This window comes from Oenanthe melanoleuca, chromosome 4 (genome assembly GCF_029582105.1).
Source record: "Oenanthe melanoleuca isolate GR-GAL-2019-014 chromosome 4, OMel1.0, whole genome shotgun sequence".
In the NCBI taxonomy this organism is placed as follows: Eukaryota; Metazoa; Chordata; class Aves; order Passeriformes; family Muscicapidae; genus Oenanthe; species Oenanthe melanoleuca.
The window spans coordinates 47,682,040-47,707,149 of record NC_079337.1 but is presented as its reverse complement, the minus strand read 5'-3'; the positions used below and the strand labels follow the sequence as shown (position 1 = coordinate 47,707,149).

Sequence of the window (25,110 nt, the reverse complement as noted above, 5' to 3'; positions counted from 1 at the left end):
ATAATTCTTAAATATAAGCATGTAAATACATGCAAGTCATCCATGTCATCTAAGACTTGCCAGCAAAGTGCAGTTATTACTTAATATACTATACAACCTACTTAATATGTATATACCTTTCCCTCTCAAACATACCAAAATCTTGTGGGCGACGCTACCAGATATTTTAATTTGTATTTTTTAGTATTGTTTAAAATAACTACCTAGGTAAAAGCCAGGTCAGTTCAAAGGTCCACCTGACTAAACAACCTCAGAGAGCGGCCATTAATTTACACAGAAATATGAGGGCTAGTTAAGAGTAACCTTTTTTTCCTCTCACATAACTACAGCACACTCCAAAACAATTATATCAACAAGTAACCTTTTTCAATTTTAACACAATGTAACAGAGGCCTAAAACCCACTTGGTACATGATATAACAAATTGCTAGCATTAGTTATTTCTAGTGCTACGGAAATCAACAGGCCAAACTACAAAGGGGCCAAAAACTAATAACCAGAGGAACATGCAGAAAGACAATGGAAAGGAGACAGAGGGTGTTAGTTTTGTTCTCACAAAATACAAAATATAATTACTGAGAAATGTCAAGCGACAAGATGGGAAAGACTTCAAGGCACACCTGGAGTGCTAACTTCTCCAGATGATCACAAGGTGATCATGAGGTGGGCATGGCAGGGGGAGAATTGGAGAAAGGATGAAAGGGTGTGGAGGCCATTGAAATCAAATGCAACTTTCATAGTGAATGCCTTGCCTAACTGTCACCATGGGAAAAAGAACAAGACTACTGGACTCATTGAAAAACAGAAGGACAATCACTCCCCCAAAAAATCCTAACGCCCACAAAACAAAAACCAGAATCCTAACCTAGCTAAGAAATGTATCTCCCTCACTAAATCCAGCTTATAAAACTTTATTTCACAGAAACACATTTAAACGCTGCCTTAAACCTGTGTTTAAAATTTCCATGCTGAAATAAATGTATCACTTCTTTTCCTCTGAAAAGCTTCAGAAACATTTTTGTATATTTAGTATCTGATTAAATAATCATATTATTAATCATATTATATTAATAATATAATAATATTAAATAATCTGCTTTTTACAGATTTCATGAGTTATTGTTTACACTGATATCTCTAGGTAAAAGAAAATGCTGCAGTGTAAGTATTCTCTTTCTTTTCTACAACCTTGTCTTATACTTCACCAAACTGTTCAGTTTTTAGTACAAAGCTTTATCTGAACTCACCATCATTCATTCTTTCACATTAAAAACTCTATCAGGCTGATGGTTTTCCAGAAACCATGCAAACGTCCCCATCTCTACCACAAAACATTCGCTAACTTTCACATTCATATCGACTCTGAAGTTCCTTCAACACTCTAAGGTAGGACTGCCACAAAAAGAAGTTAGTTTTTCCCGTGTGCTAGCCCAAGTATTTGTGAGTTCTTGTAATAAACTACATGTGAAAATGGTTCCAGTTAAAATTAACATAATTGGAGAGGGGTGGGTGCTGAACCCTTCCATTTTGGTGTGCAGCAAAACAAAATGCCTGTGAATAGGGTACAGAATAGAGGTTGGGACAAACACGTGAGAACGCCACATATTTTGGTGGCAGTTCTGGCTTTGCCTGCAAGGGCTGTTTATGTCAGTCACTGAGAAAATCAGTCTATGCATTTTGGATTGATGGAGCTATTTGTAATGTATCTGACAATTAAATACACAACTATTAATCCTACTCATAATGACTAAAATGTTTTATATAAATGACATTTAAATATTCTCTTGTGATCAAAGTTATATCAGATTTAATAATTTGCTGCCAGCAATACACATGTCTGACGTTTAACATGGCAGTAAAATACAGTCAACTTTGAAAAAAATTCAATAGTCATAAATAAGCTTTGCAGGAAAGCAGATGCCAAGTTTCTAAAACTTCTTTCAACCTTCAACCTTTTCTTTATGGAAAGAAATATAATACTGCTAACACAATTGCTCTCAAGTTTTATTTAGGTTCTGGTTTGATCTTGGAACTGAAGGAGGGCTTCTCGGGTGCCTTACAATTGCTTGTTTTCCCCTTCTATCACTTGGTTATGTCAAAGTTATCACCCCTCTTCACAAGCCTTACCCAAATTGTCAAGCATCTGACTTGATGCAGCTCTAAAACCAATCCCTACATAACTTGAACATCAGAAAGACTGACCTAAAAAAAAAAAAATTATTTTGTAGTCAAAAGTACAGTAAACCTCAACACTGGCTGCCTAGTTTGTTTAAACTTAATTGGGTCTATTGAATGGACACTTGACCCCAGCCACAGCATCAGTTTAAATCACCTCCTCAACAGCTGAAACTATACATCACATACTGTCCCATTCTAAGAAGGCACCAAACCATCGATGTAATCTAACACACCAGAAACTACCTTTGACTCCATTAGGCACCTGAACTTGTGTTTCATTTGCTGTGCATATGCAATCCCGAGGCATTTCCTCTCTACAGCCCTTAAAAGATGCACGCTAATTTTAAAATTCTCAGTACTTTCATTTTCAGGACAATGATAATGTTATCATACAGATATATCAAAACACTTTGAAAGTATCTGGCCTACATTTTATTACCCACAATCCCTAGCAAAAGGAGGGAAAGGATATAAAAACATTCTTTTTAAAAGTCCTTGGCACAAAAGCTACTGCTCAGGCACTCTGGGACAGGTGCCCAGAATGTCTCAAGTTCCAGTAATAAGAAAAGCTTTCATTAGGAGAAGAGGTCCGGACACAAAAATACAGATGCGATATCAGAAAACTTGCTAATAAGGACACAAATTTGTAACCAGTTAAGTTGACCACGGCTTCAACAAGCTAAAAGAAAAAGAATTTGCAGGAACTGACCAACATCCTGGTGGCCAAAACTCATTTTGCACATTTTCTGTGAGAAACATCTCCCGTAGGAGCATCTTCCACTGATGCATGGCCAAGAAAACAAAAAATCTACAGTTTCAGGAACTGATTCATGCCCGAGTTGGTACATTCTGTTAAAGCTGCCTTTTATCACTATTTAAAGTTCTGGAAAGTTATCTTTTGAAGAAAACTAGAAGAAATTGAACTAAACTTTTTCAAGTATTTCCATCCCAAGTACAGCATCATCATAATATTCCACATTCCAAAACGAATTTGCTGTTGTAAACTAGGTTGATATAAAGAAGTCAAACTTCACAAAGAACATACACATTATACAAAAACACCAAAAAATATACTTGTTGGTTTAGTTCTAGAATGGACAGTACTTCCCATTTTCTTGATGCTTCAGTAAAGTCAATACCTGACAAAAAAATTCCTTAACTCAGACTAAATAGTACCAATACAGTATGAAAAAATCTTTGCCTGTCGTTTCAGTGATGGTAGATGCAGTAGTAAAGTATTTGTTTCCATTTAAAGTCGTTTGGCTGTGTGAATTTGGTAACAATACATCATTTAAAAAATGAAAAAAGTCTGCTCTTAGCCTGAAAATTATGCCTAATACACACACATATGAATTCAGTAAAACATATATACATGATTTTGAAGTTCTATTATTCCTATTACACAAGAATGACATAGTTCACCACTGCAAGTCCACCAACAACTGGGACAAAATAAAATACCTGTTTCAAGTATCACCTCAAAATTGCATTCCTCTACATTCCAAAGTCTTTGATCCAAGGTATCTGTCTCAACAGTCACAACTCTACTATCCTCTCCTGTAACTGGCAATATTCTGCTGCAGTCTTGAAAATTCGAGACTGGACTTGTCAATAATTTTCAAAACTGTAAATGTACAAAACCCCTCATTTTCAAAAAAAACCACGGACATGTTCCTTGCTGCTTAAAAAGCAAAGCACAAAGCCTATGTTCTCTTCATATTTATAGCTAAGAAAACTTCGCAATGTACTAACTGACCAGCCAAGACCATGATTTCTATTTTTCAGTCCTTGTGGAATCACTGCTGTCATGGGAAACAGATCATCAGATGACAGAGTATTTCCAATCTCTAAAAATTATTACTCCACCCTGGGCATAGGACCAAATCCTAGGTTACAAAAACCTTTGGTCCAAAGACCATGGTGTTAACAAACGAGCTGTGTCAATATTTGATCAATGCTCAACTTAATTCTCTATTTGGACTTAAGAAATAATACTGCTGTATCGCAGTATCATTTGGGTTTTTTTCCAGTGGAAGAAGGCATTAATAAAATAAAAAAGAGGTAAGACTCACACTCCACCAGGATACTGTCAAACAAGCAGAAAACGTGCTTTTCTAACAATCCCTTTTGCTTATGAAAATTTAGCAATTTTGTCACTTATATTAAATAGGAAAAAACCACTATGTATTACACCAAGTTAAAAAATCTGAGGCAGGTTTTACATTTGAAACTATTTCGAAATTCCATTCATAAACTCCAGAAATGAAGTTGTGGTTTTTTGGTTTTTTTTTTGCAGCGTGCAAACAGTGTGATCTTTTCAATCAAGAATACCCTTACGTAGATCTACTTGCTTCCTCCGCTGAACTACACTTTCTTCAAATGTCAGAATAAAAAAAAACAAACACCTAGCTTGCAAAAAAATTTTGCTAACATATCCTGTCATTATTACTTATGATTCCACTTCAGATCTCTCCTCTAAACTGTGAATATATTTCATGGACAAATTAGCAGTTAATGTATCAACTCTGGCATTGAGAGAACTCACAAGAGAACAGTAATGAATTACAAAAATGGGAAAAAATGGGTCCTCCACATCTAAGGAAAAGCAATAAAGTCATGTTCCCTTAAAGGTCTGCAGGCAGGAAGGACAACAAAACTCTGGCAATTCTCCATTCCAGTGATAAAATGTTTACCTTAACAAGTAAAAGTTGCAGGGAGGGGTGTGCTGGTCAGAATTGCTCACCTTTAACCGTTTAACCACCTCATCGTTGGTAATTTTGTCCGTGATCTCCTTCACTCCAGGAGGATAGTAGATGATTTTACCGTCGGCAGCAGGTTTTGGTTGGGTAGCAGGGAAGTCCATCCTGGCGCTGCTGGTTATAAACTTTCCTTCTCCACAGTCCTCTACCGGCCTCTATCGGTCAGAAAACAAAAGTTCAGCAGAATGGAAACGACTTTCTAACCCTCTTTTTCCATTCCTCACCCTCAATTCGCTGAAGGCCCCGGCTATCGCCCCGCCGGCCGCGCCCCCCAGCGCTGCCCCCGCCGCATCCCGGCGGGAGCGAGGCCCGGCCCGCCGCCGCTCCCCGCGACTCGGGCCCCTCCGCTCCCCTCGGGCGCCTCCTTTCATTGCGGGGCTGCTCCAGCCCAACACTGTTAGTTCGCAGCCGACGGTTTTACAATGAAATTTGGGGCCCAATCGAGGGATACCCCGCGGCCGAGGGCCCCTTGCGGCCCGGGGGGTGGGCCGGGGACACCTTTCCCGGCCCCAGGGGTGGTTCAGAGCCGGCACACCGACCCCGGAGCCGGGAGACGAGGCCTAAACAGTTAGGCCTCAAAACTATCGGGAGGCAGAGAAGCCAACAGGAGAGGGGGAGGGAGGGAGGAAGGGAGGGAGGCGGCGGCGAGCGCAAACAAAACCCCCCCGCGACCCCCCCATCCCCTCAGAGCCCCCCGCCCGCCCTCCCGCGCCTCCAGAAGCCCCCCCGGGGAGGGGGCCCGGCCACTCGCCACTTTCCATTTGTTCCCGCAACTTCATGTCCCCTCAGCCCTCGCCCCGCACCCCCCCCGCCCCGCCGCCCCACATTTGGCCGGGCCCACAAAGAGCCCCCCGCAGCCCCAGCTCCGCGCACACACCCCCGCGGCCGCGGGGAGCGAGGAGCGAGAACGGGGGGAAGCGGGACCCGGAGCCGCCTTTACCTCATGCAGCTCCGGAAGGTGCAGCATTGAGCAGCCTCCGTGCCGGGTGGTGCTCGCCGCTCCGCCGCCACCCCGCCGGCCGCTGCCCTGGGCGCTCCCGCCGCCTCCTGCTCCGCGGCGCGGCAGCTCCTGCTCGGGAGCGCTGGCTGGGGGAGGGGGAGCGGCTCGGTGGCGGCAGCAGCGGCGGCGGCGGCGGCCGGGAGAGGGGGAGGCTCGGGCGGAGCGTGCGCCGCGGGAACCCAGCGCCGCTCTCCGCCCGCCCAGGGAAGCGCAGCCCGGGAGGAGCCTCCGTTCCGCCCCCGCCCCTTCCCCTGCCCGCCCGCGGCCGGCGGCGACGCCCGGCCAGGAGCCCCCAGCCCCCGCCCCGGGGCAGAGGGTGAGGCCGCCCAGTAAGTCGGGCGCAGCGCGGATCCCCGTGTAGGGCGGGCAGTAGCGGGTGCGGGCGGCGCAGCGCTGCTTCAGCTTGGCGCCTAAAGCCCGGAGCGGCCGGGCCCGGCAAGCTCCTCCGGGACGGCGGGGGCACGGCTGGCGCCGAGCGGCGGTGCCCGGCTGCCGGCAGTGTCAGCGAGCGAGCCCGCGGGTTCCCGGCTGCAGGGCGGGAAGGCGAGGGTTCCGCTGGTGCTTCCTGAGGGAGCCCGGGCCGCTCATGGCTGCGGGCTCCTCTGGCCGGTCCCTCAGGCGTGTGGGGCCTGGTCAGCGTGATGGAGAAGACAGTGTGCGGAAACGGTGTGTGCGGTGGCACGGAGAGTGCGGTGGCAGGCGAGAGTGAACAGTCCTTCTTCAGGCAGATGAGGGGAACGAGCAGTATCCACACTTCGGTTATAAATCTTAAGGAGAAACTTGAATATGCAGACCAAATGAGCCTTCGCCAGCCAACTCAGGAAATCCTTCCGTGCAAAATGTCTTTGTAATTTAATATTCTTATTTCCAAGGAATGGAGTATGTCTGGAAAGTCAATAGCAAAGTGGGATATATCTGTCTGTTTTGAATCTGCAGTATGTACCCAGTCTGTTTGAAGTGTAGGTGGCTATGAAATGTTTTCTAGGTGCCCGTGCTGCTCAGAGAAGGTGTGTGACAGCTGAAAGATTACTTTTAACTGACCAAGAGTAATTGCGCATCTTCAGCTGGTTATTTTTGTTATTCAAACCAGCTAAAGGTATTATTTTTCTTAATTTTATGAATCTCTGCTGAATTTTCTTTAGAGCAAATTGAAGGTAGGAGGTCAGGACCAGTCTCTATGCAGGGATTTTTCTCTCTGTAGGGTTGCACAGGTATGACAGGAGCCTTGCTAGGCACAGCAGCGTGGCTGGCATGGCCTTGCAGGGGTGAAGGAAAGATGCAGGAGGATGAGAGGATGGGAAAGGGGTAAGATTATGGTGAAGTATGCCAAATTCCAGCTTTACAAGGTGTGGGTGGAAAATATATGAAGACTGAGAAGCTCTCTGGAACTTCTGGTGTAATAGCATGTGGGTAGGAAATTGCTCTCCTACATTTGTGTTCCTTGTCTCCCTGCAGTGTTGTCCTAGGGGAGTTAAAGCATTGAATGTCCACAGCCTCTATGAAACCAGCTTAGAAGGAACTATAGTGAAAGTGACTGAGAGTTGCAAGAACAACTGGAGGATCTCAGACACCGATTTGGAAATTTAGAAGGCTGTAATAAACCAGGCCTTTAAATCTGCTGTGAATCCAGACTTAGATTAAATTATTCTCTCCAAGCATAAGGATCGATGGATTTGGGCATTCGCAATAGACAGGTGACACTCAGGTTGTACTGATTTTAGAAAATAAATAAAGCCAATTCAAAGCATGTAATCTGTTTTCTGAATCCAAACTAAAGGGGCCATTTAGATTTGCCTTAGCATTGAAGTACTCAGACTAGCTATCAGCTTTAATTTGTTGTCAATCAAATAAGATGTACTGTCAGAAATTAAATTACATATATTGAATGTATTTGGGTCTTCTATCCTTATATTTGTTACATAAGGTACTTCCTTCTCAAATCAAATTACCATTTGGTGTAGGTTTCTTATTTTTAATACACTTCTATTAGCACAATAAATTAGAAACAAATCCTAGAAGATTATTCTGTAACTAAATAAAGTATATATCAAAAATCTATATGGACTGGTCTCAGTTTAAACAGAAAAAGAATCTAATCAGTAAAAATAATGCAAGAAATAAATTTGAAGTGTCCATTGCTAAGGTTTTTTTCATGAACCAAAGCTAGAAAGATGTTGGGCAGACCTCTCTTTTGGCAGAATTGAAGTACTGTGGATTTCGCATTCCAGAAATTTCACGTAAGTCTCTGAACTTTCTGGATTTAAATATTTCTTTTAAAATATTCTTTAGTTGTTATTGAAAAGTGCTGTTTTATGTATATCATTAGTGTGATCTACAATGTCATAACCTCTTGTTGTAATCTTGTAGTTACGAGATTTTTAATTTTTTTTTTTTTTTTCACAAACTGACATCTTTATTTAGAATTTTTTATACAATGGGTCATGAAGTAGGACTAAGAAGATAATGGTCAAGGGCTATGCTCCCACAACTTGCTTTTAGTTGAAGTTAAGGACAAACACAGTGCAAAGCCTCTAGTATGCACTTCTGATCACTTTTATTTTTCACCAAAGAATAGGATAAAGTCTTGCATTGTAAGGAATATGTACATTGAAAGTAGCATGTGGTTAGACAAGGCAATTCAAAGATTTGACATGGGAGTGCCAGGCAAGGTTTGCTCATTCAGTTAAAATTCTGCTTCATCTTAGGCAAGTTCTTTGTGAATCCCCACACTGAAGTACTTTTGGTTGTGGACCAAGATCTCTCTGTCTTCTTGCAGGTTTTAGATGAATAGTGAAGTTAGAATTGTACAGAAAGTCTTGAAGGGCATCAGTGGAAGGTTGACTGTCAAGGAGTTCACATAAGATTCTTGCTTTTATGGGTAGTGAGTGATTAGTCGGCAGTAGGTTAGCCAGATTTGTGGTGTTTTGAATGAGTCTTGGACACATCATATCAGCAAAGTGGCTGAGAGGAGTTAGTGCAAATTCCCTAATCGTGAGCTGATTAAGCAATCGTCCTATCTTTTCTCAGAAGAGAAGCAGTGGGATTTGTACTTCTGCACCTTTTGAAATTCTAAAGGGCTAAAACAGAGCATGTGGTTCTGATATCATACCCAATTAAGGGAGGTATGAATGAACACTTAAATGCCAATTAGCTTGAATATATGCATGGCTTTTTCAGAATGTAAAAACATAAAAGCTTCAGATAATCTGACCTGTGGTACTCTTTAATCTGAATAGTCCTGAAATCTGCTCTCATCAGATACGATTACAGCTGCTAGTGTCTGGTTTGTTGCTTTTGCTTGTTTGACCTTCACTCTTCTAATTTCAGCAAGCAGCTGAGATCTGACTTGGACTATGCTTGTACAGCTGTAGCCAGGTTCACATGATCCCTTGGGTTTTACTGGATGGCTCTGTCTAATCATATGACCGAGTCCTTTAGTCTTTACCCAGATTTTTGCTGTTTCCATCAGAATTTTATTACCTTTACTCACATTATTTTTATTGGAATGTATTTACTCTGATCTGCTCATTTGTTTTGATTCTATTTTAGACTATTCTGGCAAGTGTTATTCATAAACAGACTGAAATAAAGGGTGCTGAACACCTGTGGGGCAGCTTTGTGAGGTGTTTCTTTCTTTGTATTGTGATAGCACAGGTTCAAGGCAAGTATCAAAAAAGGAAAAATGTGTTTTTACTGGTAGGGAAAATAATGCACCACAGGGTTTTCAGAACAAAACACTTTCAGGTGAAAAGAAGAGAGTAGGAAGTGATTACTTCAAGCACAGAAAATCCTTTAATTCATGTTGATCAAATTAAGCTATGCTCACATGTTTCCAGGAACTTCTTAGTGGTTCTCCTCAGGTCTTTGTTAATACAGTAATCATGGATAGTAACAATGACTAAGAAGTAAACAGTCACATTAAGACATGACACTGTGTTGTGAACTGCAATAAGTAATATCTGGCATTGCAGTATAACATACCTTTGATAACACCACCTAATTGTTTTAACTGCCTATTTTAATAATTGATGTATTGTATATCTGCTGTAAATTGAGATAGGTCAGAGGTGGGCTTCTTGATAATGTGCATTGCTATAATGAAAAAGCTCCAAAAGATGTTCCATTCCAGAGAGTATTTACAGTGAAATTACTCTTAGAATAGCCCAGGAAGTGAGCTTTGTCAGAAGACCAGGGACCCCTGTATCTCCCATTATCTACATTCACAAGATAAAATCTGTAAAAGGGTGCAGGAGAACTTAGGTGTATTGTATCATAAAGACAATCAGATGGAGACTGGATGATTTGTCCAAATGTTATTTTTGCTCTGGTTTTGGTAAGGAGGGCTTCTCCATTTGCTGCCTAAAAATGTCTTTATTTTGAATCATGCTTGGAAATAGGGCAGTTATCATAGAATTATAGAATACTTCAGGTAGAAAGGGACTTTAAAAGTCACCTAGTCAGTCCAGCCCCCTCCACAGTAAGCAGGAACATCTCCAACTAGATCAGGTTGCTCCAAGCCCTGTCCAGCATGACCTTGAATGTTTCCACAGATGAGACATCCATAACCTCTCTGAGCAACCTGTTCCAGTGTTTTAGCCCTCCTGGTAAAAATACTTTCCTTATATCTAGACTAAATCTACACTCATTTGGTTTAGAACCATCACCTCTTGTCTTATCTCAACAGGCTCTGCTAAAAAGTCTGTCACCATCATTCTTGTTAGTCCCCTTTAGGTACTGGAAGGCTGCTAAAAGGTCACCCTGGAGACTTCTTTCAGGCTGAACAACCATAGTTCTCTCAGCCTTTCCTCACAGGAAAGATGCTCCAGCCCTCTGATCATGTTCAAGGCCTTTCTCTGGACCAGTTCCAGCAGCTCCATGTCCTTCCTGTGCTGGACCCGAGATCTGGATGCTGCACTGCAGTGGGGTCTCACCAGAGCAGAGCTGAGGGACAGAATCCCCTCCCTCCCCTGCTGCCCATGGTGCTCTGGACACAGCCAGTGAAAAAGTGTATATTTGTGAATACCTTTTCTAATTTACAAACCACTCTATTGACGGAATGATTGCACTTCTTTAATTTGCATGCAAGTGAAGTAAAATCAATTTATTGGCACCTGCAGAATGGTGACTTCGCAGGAGAATTTTTAGAAGCCTCCATGATCTATTGCTAGTTTTGAACATTAAGAAACTAAAGTTACAGCAGCCTACTGCATGCCATCTATCCACCTCCCTTCTAGCTGCTCTCAATTATGATGACTTGTCACTATTCACTCCATAATTACATTCTCAAGGTTATTTCCATCTCTGCTCCTGATGTGTCCAAAGCACATACATTTACACCTATTTCTGACAACCAAGTCTACTTTTCTCCAATAATATATTTAATATGTGCATTTATCATTTTTCTGTCCAGAAGATACGTAAGTCTTTGCTTGCACCAGACTGCGAAAGCTTCAATTTTCTTTGTCACAATCAATAATTTCTCAAAAGTCACATTCATAAGTTGCTACAGCAAAAAATTAGGCATATCACCAGTCAAATCTTTCTACTTTCATGGTGATTTTTTTTTCCAGGATTTTATAAGGGAAGCCATGGATGGATCAACTATTCTTCAAAATATTCCAGTTTCTATTAGACAGGTTCTGATTGAGTAAATTTGATTCCAGGTAAACTGAGTTTATGAACAGTCTCTATAGCTAGACCACTAATAATTATTTTTATTTATTTATTTATTTATTTATTATTATTTATTATTATTATTATTATTATTATTAGTAGTAGTAGTAGTAGTAGTAGTATTAGTATTAGTATTAGTATTATTAATTTTATTTATGACATACTCAAGAATACCCTGTATTTTTCATTAGCCTTTTATTGTCTCTCTAATACTTGGTGTACAGCAGACATGGTTGTGACAGAGTGCTATGTCATCAGCTGAAGGTCATTTAAAAGAAGTCAATTTCAAACTCAAATTTTCCATTCTGTGAAGTCCTTCTGAGATTTTTTTTTTTTTTGTCCCAGCCAGGCTACAAGAAAATTTGCAGTTACCTGTCATTTTTAACAGTATAAAATGGTTCTTTATACTGACTTGGTATTTTTTTCAAATAGCAAGGCAGATTTGGAGAAATTCTGAGTGTATGGGACTGCTTAGAAGAAATACTACTGGGGAAACTGGGAAAGTTTGGCAATATATTTAGCCCATAGCAGCTATTTTCTGCATGCTAAACAATGCCCCGTGTCCCATTAAATAAGAACTCTCCTATGATATTAAAAAATGAGAACATATATGGTACTAACAAATTCTGATTAAGAGGCTCATATGTGAAAAATATTGATTGTATTTATAATGCTGCTGTTGCTAATTCTTCCAACAGATATACTGTCTGCTTCTCACTAAAGAAAAGAATGATATGAAATTTTACAAATTAATATGAACATGGAATTTACCATTATGGTCAAAGAAAGATGTTTGATGACTGGATGTGCAGCCTCAGAGCTATGCTGTAATGACGAGGTCATTTCACATTGATGGATAGGTTATGTGGTGTGTTCAGAGGCTTAAAAAAGGGTTGCATTTGTCAAACACAGGGAAGCATCAAAGTGTGTGGGTATGGCTGTGTGAGCAACAGAATCATTATAGTTTGCCTTTGAACAAAGTCAGGAAATATATTGATCATATAGGTTTATGCACTAGGGGAGCAACTAATAATGATCCAGTCAATGTGTTCTGTGAACGGCTCAAGGGGATAATCATTAAAACATTACACCACTACACCATTTTGGAACCTGAATATGAAAACTGGAATTTCAAAGCTCATAAAAAACAATTTGCACTTGAATTTATGAAATGAAATTATTTCTTTGGTTTGTGCTGCTCCAGTCACTTTATCATTACAATTCTACTTCAGTTAATGCACTGGACATTTGCATCCAGGTCATCAGCCACCATGACAGTAGCAGCACACTGATAACATAATGATCCAGCAGCAGGGAATACTGAGTATCAGTGGAAGAAAATTTCCCTAAATTCAGGATATGTGGCAGCAGAGAAGCTAAATAAGGTTATTTGAGCCAGTCCTTGCGTGGATGCTTGACAAAGCAGACATTTAATTGGTGTCTGAAGAGAGCACATAATATCAAGTATTGAGAAAAGCCAGAAGTAGCCTGGACAAGGCACGAGCAAGTAGAGAAATGAGAAAAGATCAATCTTGACAAAAATGCTTAGAAATATAAAAACTGTATTAACAATATACAGATTTTTAGCCCAAAATTTTTCATAATGCAATATAAAAAAGTCCATAATGGTAGAGGGATCAATGAAGGTGATACTAATGCCAGCAGAAGGATTTCTGCTTGTAAAGTAGACTGGTATGTATCCACTTAGAATTTCACCAACATCTAATACCACTATATCCTATTTGAATTTGGCAAGGCAACTCATATGTACTCTGTGTAATATACTGTAACTACAATGTATCAAGCACATAAACACTTGCTTTCTTAACTATATCTCTGTACTGTGCTTTTTATCTTCCAGACACAGCATACTCATACCTAATCATTTATATTTTTGGGGAAGCACTAACTAAAATTGTAAACTTCCTTTATCTAAATTCTTTAATAAGACAGAAAAAGAATTTTAGCCAGCATGTGAACATTGAAATCACTATTTTAGATGTAGTCAGGTTTTGTTTATGAATTGCCATTGACTTATACCTAATCAATAATTTTTAAACCTTCAAGATCTGCTCAGTAGCAGCCTCTAATCCTGATGAAAACTGGAGTGAACCATATTTTTCATCCATTTTCAATATCATTCAGCTGCTTGGATGCACTCTGTTAGGCATGAATTTTTCCATTTAAATGAAAAAATATGTTGACAAGTCTATCAGATTTTGAATATAGTAAGAACAGAATAATGTTACTTCTAGGGGAGGAAAGCAATAGATCCTTAAATACCCTAACAATGTTCCTTCATATAGCAAGTACAAAATAATGCTAAAAGAAGTACAAAAATGCTGACATAACCTATGAGCAAAAAAAACCCCACCAAAGCCTCTAGAGTTTCCTTAATTTAAGCAGACTTGCAGTAATATTTTTCTGTCTTACCAAAGCTTTATTTTGGTGTTTGTTTCTCTGTTTCTTTCTAAAAGATTTGTTCCTTGACCTGCTGCTGGGTATGGCAAATGGGAACTCAGGAAAAGGTATGAATGAACAGAAGAAATGGGATGAGCAAAGATGAGCACATGTAGTAGAAAATCTGCAGCTGGCTGGGCAGTAGGAGTTTCATGTGAGCAAACAAAAAATGCAGAGATAGAACGTGAAATAAACAGTACACAGTGAATTGTAAGTATCTTTTAAATATTATTTGTGATCTGTAAGTACAATTTTGCCAAATTCAAGATGAACTGGAGAAGCCAAATTCTGAAAACAATATAATTAAATGTTCTGTTATAGATCCTAAAATGAGTTATACCTACAGTTCTATTTACTTAATATAAAGGCTCCTTTCAATTTTTATTTTGGCTTTCCATATTTAGCAGCTACTATAATAATCTCTTTGGAAACTAGCTGAACAAACTTGCAAGAAGATTTTTAAAAACACAGCATACTATTAAAATTCAAAGTTAAAAAGACTTGTGGATTTCTTTTGCCCCCTGTTTACATGTGAAGGGGAGTTTAAGGTCAGCTGGAGAGCTACATCAAAATATAATGTGAGCTTTTATTTGTGTGTATACATCCTGCTTATTTTGACGCTGCATAGTTAGTCTTCTTGCTGAGACCTGGGAAGAATATATGTGTGATAGTGACTGCAGTCACTAAAGCAGTGAACCTGACAGTGTAGAGTTTTGAAAAATAAATGAAACAAGCTTGAATTATGGAAATGGTTTTTTTCTATTTCATCCCATTAATGGGTATAAACATAATTTAGACACTGATTTACTTGTATGTGCCTTTTATAATTGCTGAATTTGAAAAGTACATGTATAGCCAGAAACAACTAAAAAAGTCCAAAAACATGTGTCTTTAAGAGTTGTCAAAGTCACAAACTGCATAACACTGCTGAGGAAAATAATTACTGACACTTGTATGGCTGTTGTGCTTTAACCCAGCCAGCAACCAAGTCCCATGCAGCCACTCAATCATCCTCTCACAGTGGTATGGGAAAGAGAATTGGATGGGTAAAAGTGAGAAAACTCATGGGTTGGGATAAAGACAGTTTATTACGTAAAGCAAAAGCCTCACACACAAGCAAAGAAAACCAGGGAATCCATTGACCACTTCCCATGGGCAGATAGGTGTTCAGCCATCCCTAGGAAATCAAGGCTTCATCACGTATATTTGGAAAGTACAAATGCCATCACTCAAAATGTCCCCCCCCTTTTTTTTATTCTTCCCCCAGCTTTAAATACTGAGAATAACACTGTATGGTCTGGAAAATCCCTTTGGTCAATTGGGGTCAGCTGTTCCAGCTGCATCCCTTCCCAACACCTTGTGCACCTCCAGCCTTCTCACAGATGTCTTGACACTGTGTAAGGGCTGCTCAGCAATAACAAAAACATCTCTGTTGTATTATCAACCCTGCTTTCAGCACAAATCCAAAATATAGCCCCATGCCAGCCACTGTGAAGAAAACAAACTCTACCCCATGCAAACAAATTGGCAATTTGTTCTGCTGATTATTAAACCTTTTAATTTTCTACTTTTCTGCCATGTAGTATATTTAATTTATATTTTGTTCATGAAAAATAGGCAAGTTCAGAACAAAAACTGACACAAAGATAAATCTCTTAAATCACTTAAGTTTTAAGGTACACATTTTTGTCTCCTAACCATCACCACTGTACAGAAGAAATACCGACTCAGAAATTGAAGAACTACACAGGAAATATTAACTACTCCCACCTTTTAAGTTAGTGTGTTCATTCTTCCAGGTTTTGGGGAACGTAATCAGAGGAATAAAGCGGTTGAAAGACTTCAGTGTTTGATCATCTACTTGAAAAAAACTTAAACATGTTTTCATGCTGGTTGTATCAACTGTTTTTGTTTGGGGTTGGTTTGTTTGTCTGGGTTTTTAATAAGTTGTCTATTACAGATGGGCCTAGATCCAAATGACACCGCCTCTGCTCCATCCTGAATTGTGTATATCAGGTTGCAGATATCAATCTGAATGTCATGAGCTAGAGCAGGGTGGAGTGGAGCTTGTCTTAAGATATGATTCCCTCATTCTTTGAACTTGGAATTGTCATGAATTTGACAGGTACAAGCTAACTAATTTTTGCCCAGTCCTTAAATAAATTGGAAACTGTAGACTCTCCCATTAGAAGGAGTAACTGTCCTTTTATGTCGCTGAAACTGTAAGATGGTCCTCAGCTGCCTGTGGCTTTCTAAATTTGAGTTTCTTTTGTTGCTGGTGTTATTCACTGGGAAAGAATGTGGCCTCGTTTCCAGTGAGAGAGGGTATGAAATGTTAAAAAACAGAAGTGATAGGTGAATTTTAAAGGGACTAAAAAAACCCCAAAAGAGGTCAGAATTTACAGGAAAGCAAAAGAAGGCCTTCCGCATTCAGCAACAAGCAAATAGCGATCTATTCATTTCCTATATAAATAATTAGATTCTATCATGTGACAGTTACAAAGAAGCACATACTAAACACAGGATTTTCTTTAAAAATTGTAGTCTACACAGCTGTTTTTAAATGCACATCACTCACTTGTTGCTCCCTCCCCCCACCTCCTTGGCTTCTTGTTTCAGCATAAGACATCTGGCATACAAGTTATTCAAGTTCAGAAACTAGTTACTGAAATCTAATTAATAAATGAGTGCTAATGGGTTAAGACCGTAACAAGTTCCCTAATTTATTTTTACAAGCAGTTGCAGTAATCCACAAATGTTTGTGACAGATGTCAAACACAAGGATTGCTGTAACTAGCAGCTTTTGTGTAGCAAATGGTAAGTGAGGAAAACTGACACTAAGCAGGATACCTGCAAGATTTTTTTATATTGTAGAATTTTGAAGCCATTCAGTTGTGATATCAGAAAATTTTGTAAAATATTCATATCTCAATAGGACATGTGCATACCTGTACTTGAGAATAAGGCCTTTATGAAACTATTTTTAGAAAGAAATAACATAGATTTTTATATTGTTTTAATCTTATATTAATTGAAGGTCAATCACTGTGAGGCAAACAGGTTCATAAATCACTTGTGATTGGCAAGCAATTAACTTCTGGTAAATTAATTGCACAGGCAATGGAGTACAGTCTGTCTTAATAGGTAAAAGCATTTTTTCATTAGAGTAACATTAGTAAATGATTGAAACTTGCCTAAGATCCAGGTTTGCATGTAATATTAGATCTACTTAGAAACTCCATCCTGCAACAAGGCCTGACATTTTAACATTTAAAATTTCTGAATCAGAGCAAACAAGACATCTTGAAATTTCCAGTAGAATGAAAGTACTGTTTTTTATTTGGAATCACTGAAGAGTTTTAATGACTTTTTCCCAGAATTTAATAAGGGTAAATGGACTGATAATATCACAAAACCCATAAAATACAAAAATACATAAACTAAATTTTACTTATAGTATTACATAAAAGTATACTTCTAGTATATTAGACTATAGTATATTATATGTAGTGTTTTGTATAGTATATTATAATACTAATAGTATTACATATAGTTGAAAGAAAAAAACTGATAGCTTTTTTGCCCCTTTTCTTTCAAATTTTAAATGGTTAGTTCAAAGTGTTTATTTCTGCATCTCAGTATGATGTGGCCACATTAAGTAAACTTGGGAATTAATATATTTGAGGAAAAGCAAAATATTTATTTCAGGAGATATAGAGTACCTTAAAGTGATAAAATCCTAATATGAGCAAGGTAGTTTGTAGTTATTACTTGCTATCTTGATGAAGGTAAACAGGTAGGAGCGTAAAAATATTTTAACCATCTAATACATATAATGAGATATTGTTCTAACTAAAGGAAACAAACTTCTTTTCCTTTCTGCCTTAGTGAAGACTAAGTCCAACATGGAATTGTTTGGAATGAGTTGCTATCACTTATGCTAGGGATTTGGCTCTTAGTAAGACATCTCAGGAGAAGCTGAGCTGCCCAAGAACATAAAATGCTGAGGTGTGACTGCAAATTCTTGAATTATTTTAGTTCTGTCTTACTGTAGAATATTTTAGTTCAGTTCAAAATCAGTGACATTTCTTCTGCAACTGTGCCTGTCCTCTTAACAGCTGCCTAAAGGCAGATACCTTGCAGAGTGGAAACCTGGAGATTTTCTGTCCTGGGGCAGTATTGTTCTTACAGCTCTGGCTTTACGAATGAATGGAGGCCATTACTGATACTGTTCCATGGAAATGTCCTCTATCTTAATCAGCAGACAATAACTGTTTTGTAAAAAACAATAAGTAAACTTTCACATCCCAGTCAAATTCCAGTTTAGACAACAGCACCCTGCTGACAAAGTTCCTGCCACTTCAGATGGATAGTAACTGCCTATTAACCTACTCTATGTTACTACATGGCATAGTTAAGCAGCTGTTGCATTTTGTTTGATGTAGATGTATTTAAGCGAATCCCTCATGGTTTTATTGTTTTGGTTTTTTTTTAACAAAACGTTTTGGGAATGGTAGAAGTTGCAGAAGTGTCAATCATTATTCATTTTTTGCCATTAAGTTTAATTCCTGCAATGATATACATGAAATCTGTTTTTTAAAAAATAACAAAGAAATGCAATTTTACTGCTAATCTTGTTCTTAGGCCACTAAAATATGTGGATCTGATATGAAATATCTGATATTAAATTTACCATAGGATAGGATCAATGCAGTTTTTAAAAATAAAGGAAGTGATATTCAACAGATAAAAACATGACAGTTACAATGAAAGTCAGCTGATTACTTTTCATCATGTGCCAAGGTGAAATATTAAAGATTGTTTGTTCTCCATTTCTGCAGTTTAAACAGATTAGGGTGGATTTTTGGTATCTATTGAATTTGACGTATCAGATTGATAAAAACAGCAGAGCAGAGAACATCCAATACAGGAATCAGTCACCACAAATCAAATCTGAAGTGTGAGCTTATTTCAAATTCAGAAGGACCTTGTAGCAGTGAGGATTCTGTCAGCTATATAAGCATGACCTCATTTTATGCCTGCAGAGAAAATACAATCCTTCAATTCTTGGATAATAGCATTTATTGTCATTATCTCTCTGCACCTCCTTTCCTAAAACCCAAGCATCTTTATAGTTCATATATTCCGAAGATGTTTAGCATAGCAGGTATAATGGGCAAATTTTATTTCTGTTCTGCAATATAGCTGGAGTACCTCATTAAAGTCCAGGTACATTAAGACTAGTAATATGCTGCTTTAGAATGCATTTAAACAAGAATTTGAAAATTTGCTACTATTAACCTTCAGTGGTAATGTTATAAACTCCTTTGATAGTTTACTGATGGATAGGTGAACCAAAGTACTGATTTGTTAAGTGACTTATTTAGTATTCATTAGTGGTAATGCTGGAATAGCTATGATCTGTTTACTTAAAAATGCAATCCTATTGATACCAGCAGAATTTTTGCTATTGTCTTCAGTGGGGCAAAAAGTGCCTTAATGGTCTAGATTTCTGCTGCTTCTAAATACTGTTTTTTTCCTGTTTAAAAAAATGGTGAAATAGAACCCTGTATAAAGGGAATTGAGGCATTATTTTAATATAGATAAAATAAATCTGTATTATTTGGAATTTAAAAATGAATGTGTGAAATAACCAACATTACTGCAGTGATAACAACCTGTTTCTTCAGTTAACTATGCAATTGATCACGATATGGAAGAGAAGATCAATATCCTGCAAGTGTAGAAGTCAGATATGGAGTTTCTTAATGGAGATAAAATACCAACATCCACTATGCATTTGACTAAAGTCTAGAGATGGGTGGAGGAGAAGAGACAGGTATGTGAGTTACTCTACACACATTTCTTTCTATAAAACTTCTCTTTTTTTTTTTTTTTTTTTTTTTTTTTCCTTAAGGAATTATATTTCTACTTCAGAAATCACATTCTGGCAGAGGGTGTATTTATCTTTTGAAGGAACACAAAGTCTAAGATCATCGACAAAGTAATATGAACAGGAGACAGAGACATTCCAAGAAGCCAAGTTAAACATCTTAAATCAGCATTAAGGTAAATGGATTTTAAAAAATAGAGAGGGATAGCTAACACTCTCTAGTTTCTGCGATGTTAAATGAAACCAAAAGCTGGCAATGGAATGTGGAAGGGTCCTTAGGAAGAGGGTTACAGCATGGAAGACTGGATCAACTTTTGTGAAAATGGTTTTTGCAGGAACTAGATGAGGCCTATTTTCATCTCTCCTTTCTGAAGGAAAAACCTATGATAGTCTGGGGCTTTAATTACATATATTAATGGTCCAAAGTAAAGTTCTGAATAATGATAAAAACTATACCTTAAGCTCCTGGAAAGATAACTTATTTCAGATTTACTGCAGCAGGCATTAACTTTTAATGCACACTTATTCCTCAGGCCTTTTTCTACAGTATTTGTTATTGTATACTCAACACGTTACTGTAAGCAATAAGGAGTTTTTAAACTGGTAAAGTTAAACATGTCTTTCTTGCCACACCAGTACACTCTTCAAGCCAAAAGTTTAGTTGCAAATTGTTCTTGCAAATCAAAACCTAATTTTTTTGAACTATAAAGACATTTCAAATGCAGAAGAAAGGAAATCACAATTTGCTGAGTAGATGTAGGCTGTATATAATCAGAAACAGTATAAGGGACTGACATTTCCTTGTTCTGTGGCTCCACTCTGGTAATATTACTACTTTAATGTGACTTGTAACAAAAGCAAAAACATATTAAAGTATTTTTACTTTAAGACGGCAACACTGAAGAAACTAAAATGGAAAATCTGTTGTTAAAGTACTCAGTAAAGACCAGACTAAACACTTTAGACAAACAGCACAGATTACATGCTGTATGTTCAAGCCACTCCAAGTAAAAACAAGCCAAGTGTAGACATAAGGAAAGGCAAAGGAATGGAAAAAAACCCCAACCCAAACCAACAACATATATAATAGATGATTATGGTGTTGTTTGAAAAAGCTGTGTGAAAATTTGCAAAAAAAGGACACAATTACTTGAAGGAACCTCTATTACAGTGATTATAATTTTCTCTTCAAAAATCCTTCCTATTTGAATCAAATCCCTCCTATTTACAGTGTTAACTGTGGTAGTGAGAAATCTGCCAGTGCCCAAATTAGTCTGGTATTTTCATGGTGTCAAATACTGTAATATGGACAATTGGCAAAGAATGACATAGTTTCATGCGTAAAGTGCCAGCAGCAACACCCGTCTAGCAGTGCAATTTAATGGAGGCTATCAGACTAGAGCACACTGGAAAACTCTTCCTCTTCTTTTTTTTTTTTTTTTCTGGCAACCTTAAAAATATAAAGACACAGTCATTACACAGGAATTTACATGACCCATTTTTCCAAACGTATGATTAACACATTGCCAGCATCACACCCTTAAAGAAAAACGATTTTGTTTCTGATACTTGTTCAGACACTGAACACATGAAGTAAGGGAACAGTTCCTGGTACATGCATGAAACTGTCACTTGACACCACTTGCACACACAAATTCCGATCAAGGCAAATTTTCCTCCAGATTTTTTGACACATATAATGGCAGTGTATTGAATAATTATTTATTTTGCTTTGTGAGTCATGGCAAGAGACAGCTTTTTTGAGGTTTACGAGCACATCCCCTGCATGATTATGTATAGGTTTTTTGAATTGTATTAGAAGGGTAAATGTTTGTCCTTGTTTATTTAAATATTGCCCACTATGTAGCTACAAGATAAGTATTGAAATGGCAAAGTCACAGGCAAACTAGCAATGCCTAAATCAGTTTATTTCCTAAAACATTAAATGTTTTGAATACAAATTTCAAATTTTCTTACATTACTCTTATTGAGGAATATATACATTGAGAAATCCTACGTAAAAAACCTAATTTTCCTTTCTGTTGTGCTACCAAATAGTCAGCACTTTGGGATGATCCCTACAAGCTCTAGACAAATTACCCCAAGCAACCTTCTGCAGTTTTCACAGGACAACTGTGTTGAGCTACCCGTGCGTACATAGTTCACCCTAAAACCAAATATTATTTTTGCACTTGCTTATTCATTTATAATTAAGTTACATCTATAATGGAAACAATTGGGTCCCAGTGGCAGATGGAGGCTCTCCAGCAGGCCTAAGGAACCAGAAGTGGGAGTACTTGTGATTAAGACACAAAGCTGGCCATGACTTCTTGGTCCTTCTTGTGAGCATCTAAGATTAGGTGCTAAATAAGCAGACCTTTAGTAATCTTCGGAAGGCCACATCTTCCATGTTTCCCTCTTTGAAGGAAAATGAAGGACAAATGAGGCTCAGGGATGCCACCTCTTTTGACTGGGATGAATCACACCATGAGAGATCTGTGGGTTGGGAGAAAACCTTACTCCCCTTGAGGAGGACCAGGCACATAAGCATGTTTTGTCTCAAACATGGGAAAATGCTTCTCCCCTTTCACAGAGCGTCCTGTTTCTGTTCCCTAGGGAAGATCACAGTGGGACATCTCCAGCAAATGTCCTCCTGAGGCACTGTGCCCAGATGGGAGGTGGTTGCATGCAGATGGCAGGGAGGTATCTCAAGAAATGGGGCACTGGAATCCATCTCCTGAAAGCTGCATGTACAAGCATGATGTAGTGGAGACCCTGCCTATTAGGCAGGGAGACAGAGCTGACAAGAATGCCTATGGCAATGTAATAAAATCCTATTTTCAGAGATCAGTAATGTTTAAACTTCATATGTAATTTTACAACTATATTTTAAAGCCCATTTGGTGACCGTGAAATTTCTCAGATCAATGAAATTCTATAAAAACGACAGAAAAGTTCTCCCAGTAAAATCTTCTCATCTTGAGTGTTGTTTGACTTTTGCTTGGTTGTTTTTTATTTTCTGTTTTTAAAATAACTTTAAGAGCTCTGCTCCTAAAACCCTTTTGCTCCTTGTACACCAACACGTGTTGATAAATTTAATTCAATTCTTGTTCTCTTAGTTCTTTTCATGGTGACTTCACAGCAGTTCTAATTTAGGGCTATTTGCCATCATTACAGTCCATCAAGAGCACATCTCTTTTCTGTCATCTTTCCATAACCTTCCACTGTCCATCTCCAACAAGTGTCCATTGCTTGTTGGAGATAACGAAGCTCTCTCCTCCCTAATCAGCTGTTTCTCTATTCTGCTGCAGCTCGTAATTTCCACAGCAATCACTGATGCCAGATCCCACGACACTACTCAGTTTGCTTAAAAACTCTCGTCCGCCGTTTACATGTTATTTCCCCTTCAGTATGAGCCTGCAGACCCACAGCAGCATTCCAGACTATGGCACCTACCTCTACCCAGCGTTAAAAACTACCTAGTAAAACTGGGCAGCAGCAGCAGAAACGGAACACTCACGCTTTTTGTTACAAGAGTGAAACCTGCCACTACACGGCTGAGAGATGTCACCGTGCTAGCTGTCGACGATCCCGCGCCGTTCCTGACCTCACCGTACCGTACCCAGCAGCGCGGGTCCCACCACACAGCTGTGCCCTCCCGGCACGCTGGTTGCCCAGCCGGCTTGCAAGGCGGCACGGCCCTCAGGCCCCAGCCCTGAGCCCTGAGGCCTCCGCTGGCCGGGGCGGGGCCGCGGGCGGGCAGGGGAAGGGGAAGGGGAAGGAGAAGGGGCGGGGCGGCACCTCCTCCCGGGCTGCGCTTCCCCGGGCGGCCGGGGAGCGGCGCTGTGTCCCCGCGGCGCACGCCCCGCCCGAGCCTCCCCTTCCCGCACCCGAAGCCCCGCGCCCGCCGCCGGCGGCAGCGACCGAGCCGAGCCGAGCCGAGCCAGGTAACGGCCGGCGGGTCTGGCGGCGGGGCCGGGGAGGAGCTTCGTCCTCCCCCCGCTCCCGATAGGGCGCGGAGCTGTTCGCCGCGGTCTCCCGGGGGCGGGAAGCGGGCGGCCCCCGCGACGCGCCCCGTACGGCGGCGGGCCCGAGGGGCCCGTCCCCAGCGTCACTGCAGAGGAGTTGCCCGCGGGTGGGAGGGGAGGGGAGGGGAGGAGAGGCGGCGGGGCAGGGGCGGCGTAGCCGACCGCCCTCCCGCCCGCGGCCGGGCCTTGGTGCGCGGGTGGTCGCTGGCGAGAAGCGGCTGGGGCAGTGTGGTCGTCGGCCGGCCCCTCCGCCGGGCCGGGGCCGCCGCTCGGGCCTGCTCTCCGCGGGCCTTGCTATGGCCTCGGCGCTCCCGCCACTGCGGTGAGCGCCGCGGTGCCGGCGGCCTGTCCCCTCCTCCCGCCTGCCCCCTCCGCCCGCGGCGCCTCCTCGCCCACCACCGAACTGCCCGGCCTTCTGCAGAAATCCCGGCTGGAGCCCTGCCTGCAGCTGTGGCCGCTGAGGGAAGGGTCAGGGCTGGCCAGTCGTCGGACGGGCTTCGGCCACCTGCCCCGCAGCAGGCAGTGCGGAGTGCTCGTGAACTTCATCTCGCCAAGAATAGAGCCCGCAAACTCCCTCCTTTCAGAATGAAATCAAAGCATTCTCAGTACTCTGAGGGCTTTTTCGTTCTTAGCAGTCGAGAACCTCCTCAACGAGTTTATCCGTGAGGTTGTTTGTGACCTCTGTAGCATAGTTATCTCTGCGTGCTTTGGACAGGGTTTGCAGTTTTGCTGATCAAATACCATAAGGTCATTGTATATCTACGAGTACTGTTCTTAACTTCTGTACTGAAAGACTAAGCACAGCGTGACTGTTAAGAGGCACTTAAATGCTATTTTATACAGTGCCTTGACAAAGTTTATTCTGCATCTTAGTCTTGCAGGAGGAGAACCTTATAGTGAAAAGTTGCGAATAACTCCTATAGAACTTAAGCAAAAAAACTCCACAAGGGGTAAAAGTTTTAGATAACCCGTCTCTAGTTGTGATTTGAGAGCCAAAGGCTGAAATATAAACGGAGAAAATTACAGAAAGGCAGAAAAACTTAAGTATGGTATACGTTTGTCAGGTTGAAAGTTTTAACCCTCGTTCTTCCTGGCGTAGTCAGCCTGCCTGGGACGGGG

General features: G+C 40.3%; 2 protein-coding genes and 1 long non-coding RNA gene across 8 annotated transcripts in view; 2 read left to right on the top strand and 1 right to left on the bottom strand.

Moving 5' to 3' along the window:
- The window catches only part of PDS5A (PDS5 cohesin associated factor A), a 74,007-nt gene extending 67,879 nt beyond the window's left edge, over positions 1-6,128 (bottom strand). For both annotated transcript variants that reach the window (XM_056489175.1, XM_056489174.1), the window contains exons 1-2: positions 5,878-6,128; positions 4,922-5,092 (exon numbers count right to left, since the gene is read on the bottom strand). In XM_056489175.1, the coding sequence (XP_056345150.1) occupies positions 4,922-5,092; positions 5,878-5,904 (198 nt within the window). In that variant the 5' untranslated portion in view covers positions 5,905-6,128. The remainder of the gene's footprint in view (positions 1-4,921; positions 5,093-5,877) is intronic.
- Positions 6,129-6,179: 51 nt separating this feature from the next.
- Positions 6,180-23,735, top strand: LOC130252165 (uncharacterized). Of its 4 annotated transcripts, none has more exons than XR_008840306.1 (4): positions 6,180-6,266; positions 14,088-14,138; positions 19,761-19,909; positions 20,047-23,728. It is a non-coding gene; the product is annotated as an uncharacterized LOC130252165 (long non-coding RNA). The 4 variants fall into 4 exon arrangements; XR_008840307.1 differs by lacking the exon at positions 6,180-6,266 and adding an exon at positions 8,354-11,600; XR_008840304.1 differs by lacking the exon at positions 6,180-6,266 and adding an exon at positions 8,354-11,600 and having other exon boundaries at positions 14,088-19,909; positions 20,047-23,735.
- A 63-nt stretch (positions 23,736-23,798) lies between these two features.
- N4BP2 (NEDD4 binding protein 2) overlaps positions 23,799-25,110 on the top strand; it is a 32,870-nt gene continuing 31,558 nt past the window's right edge. For both annotated transcript variants that reach the window (XM_056489447.1, XM_056489448.1), the window contains exon 1: positions 23,799-23,910. The gene's annotated coding sequence lies outside the window, so the exon portion shown is untranslated. The remainder of the gene's footprint in view (positions 23,911-25,110) is intronic.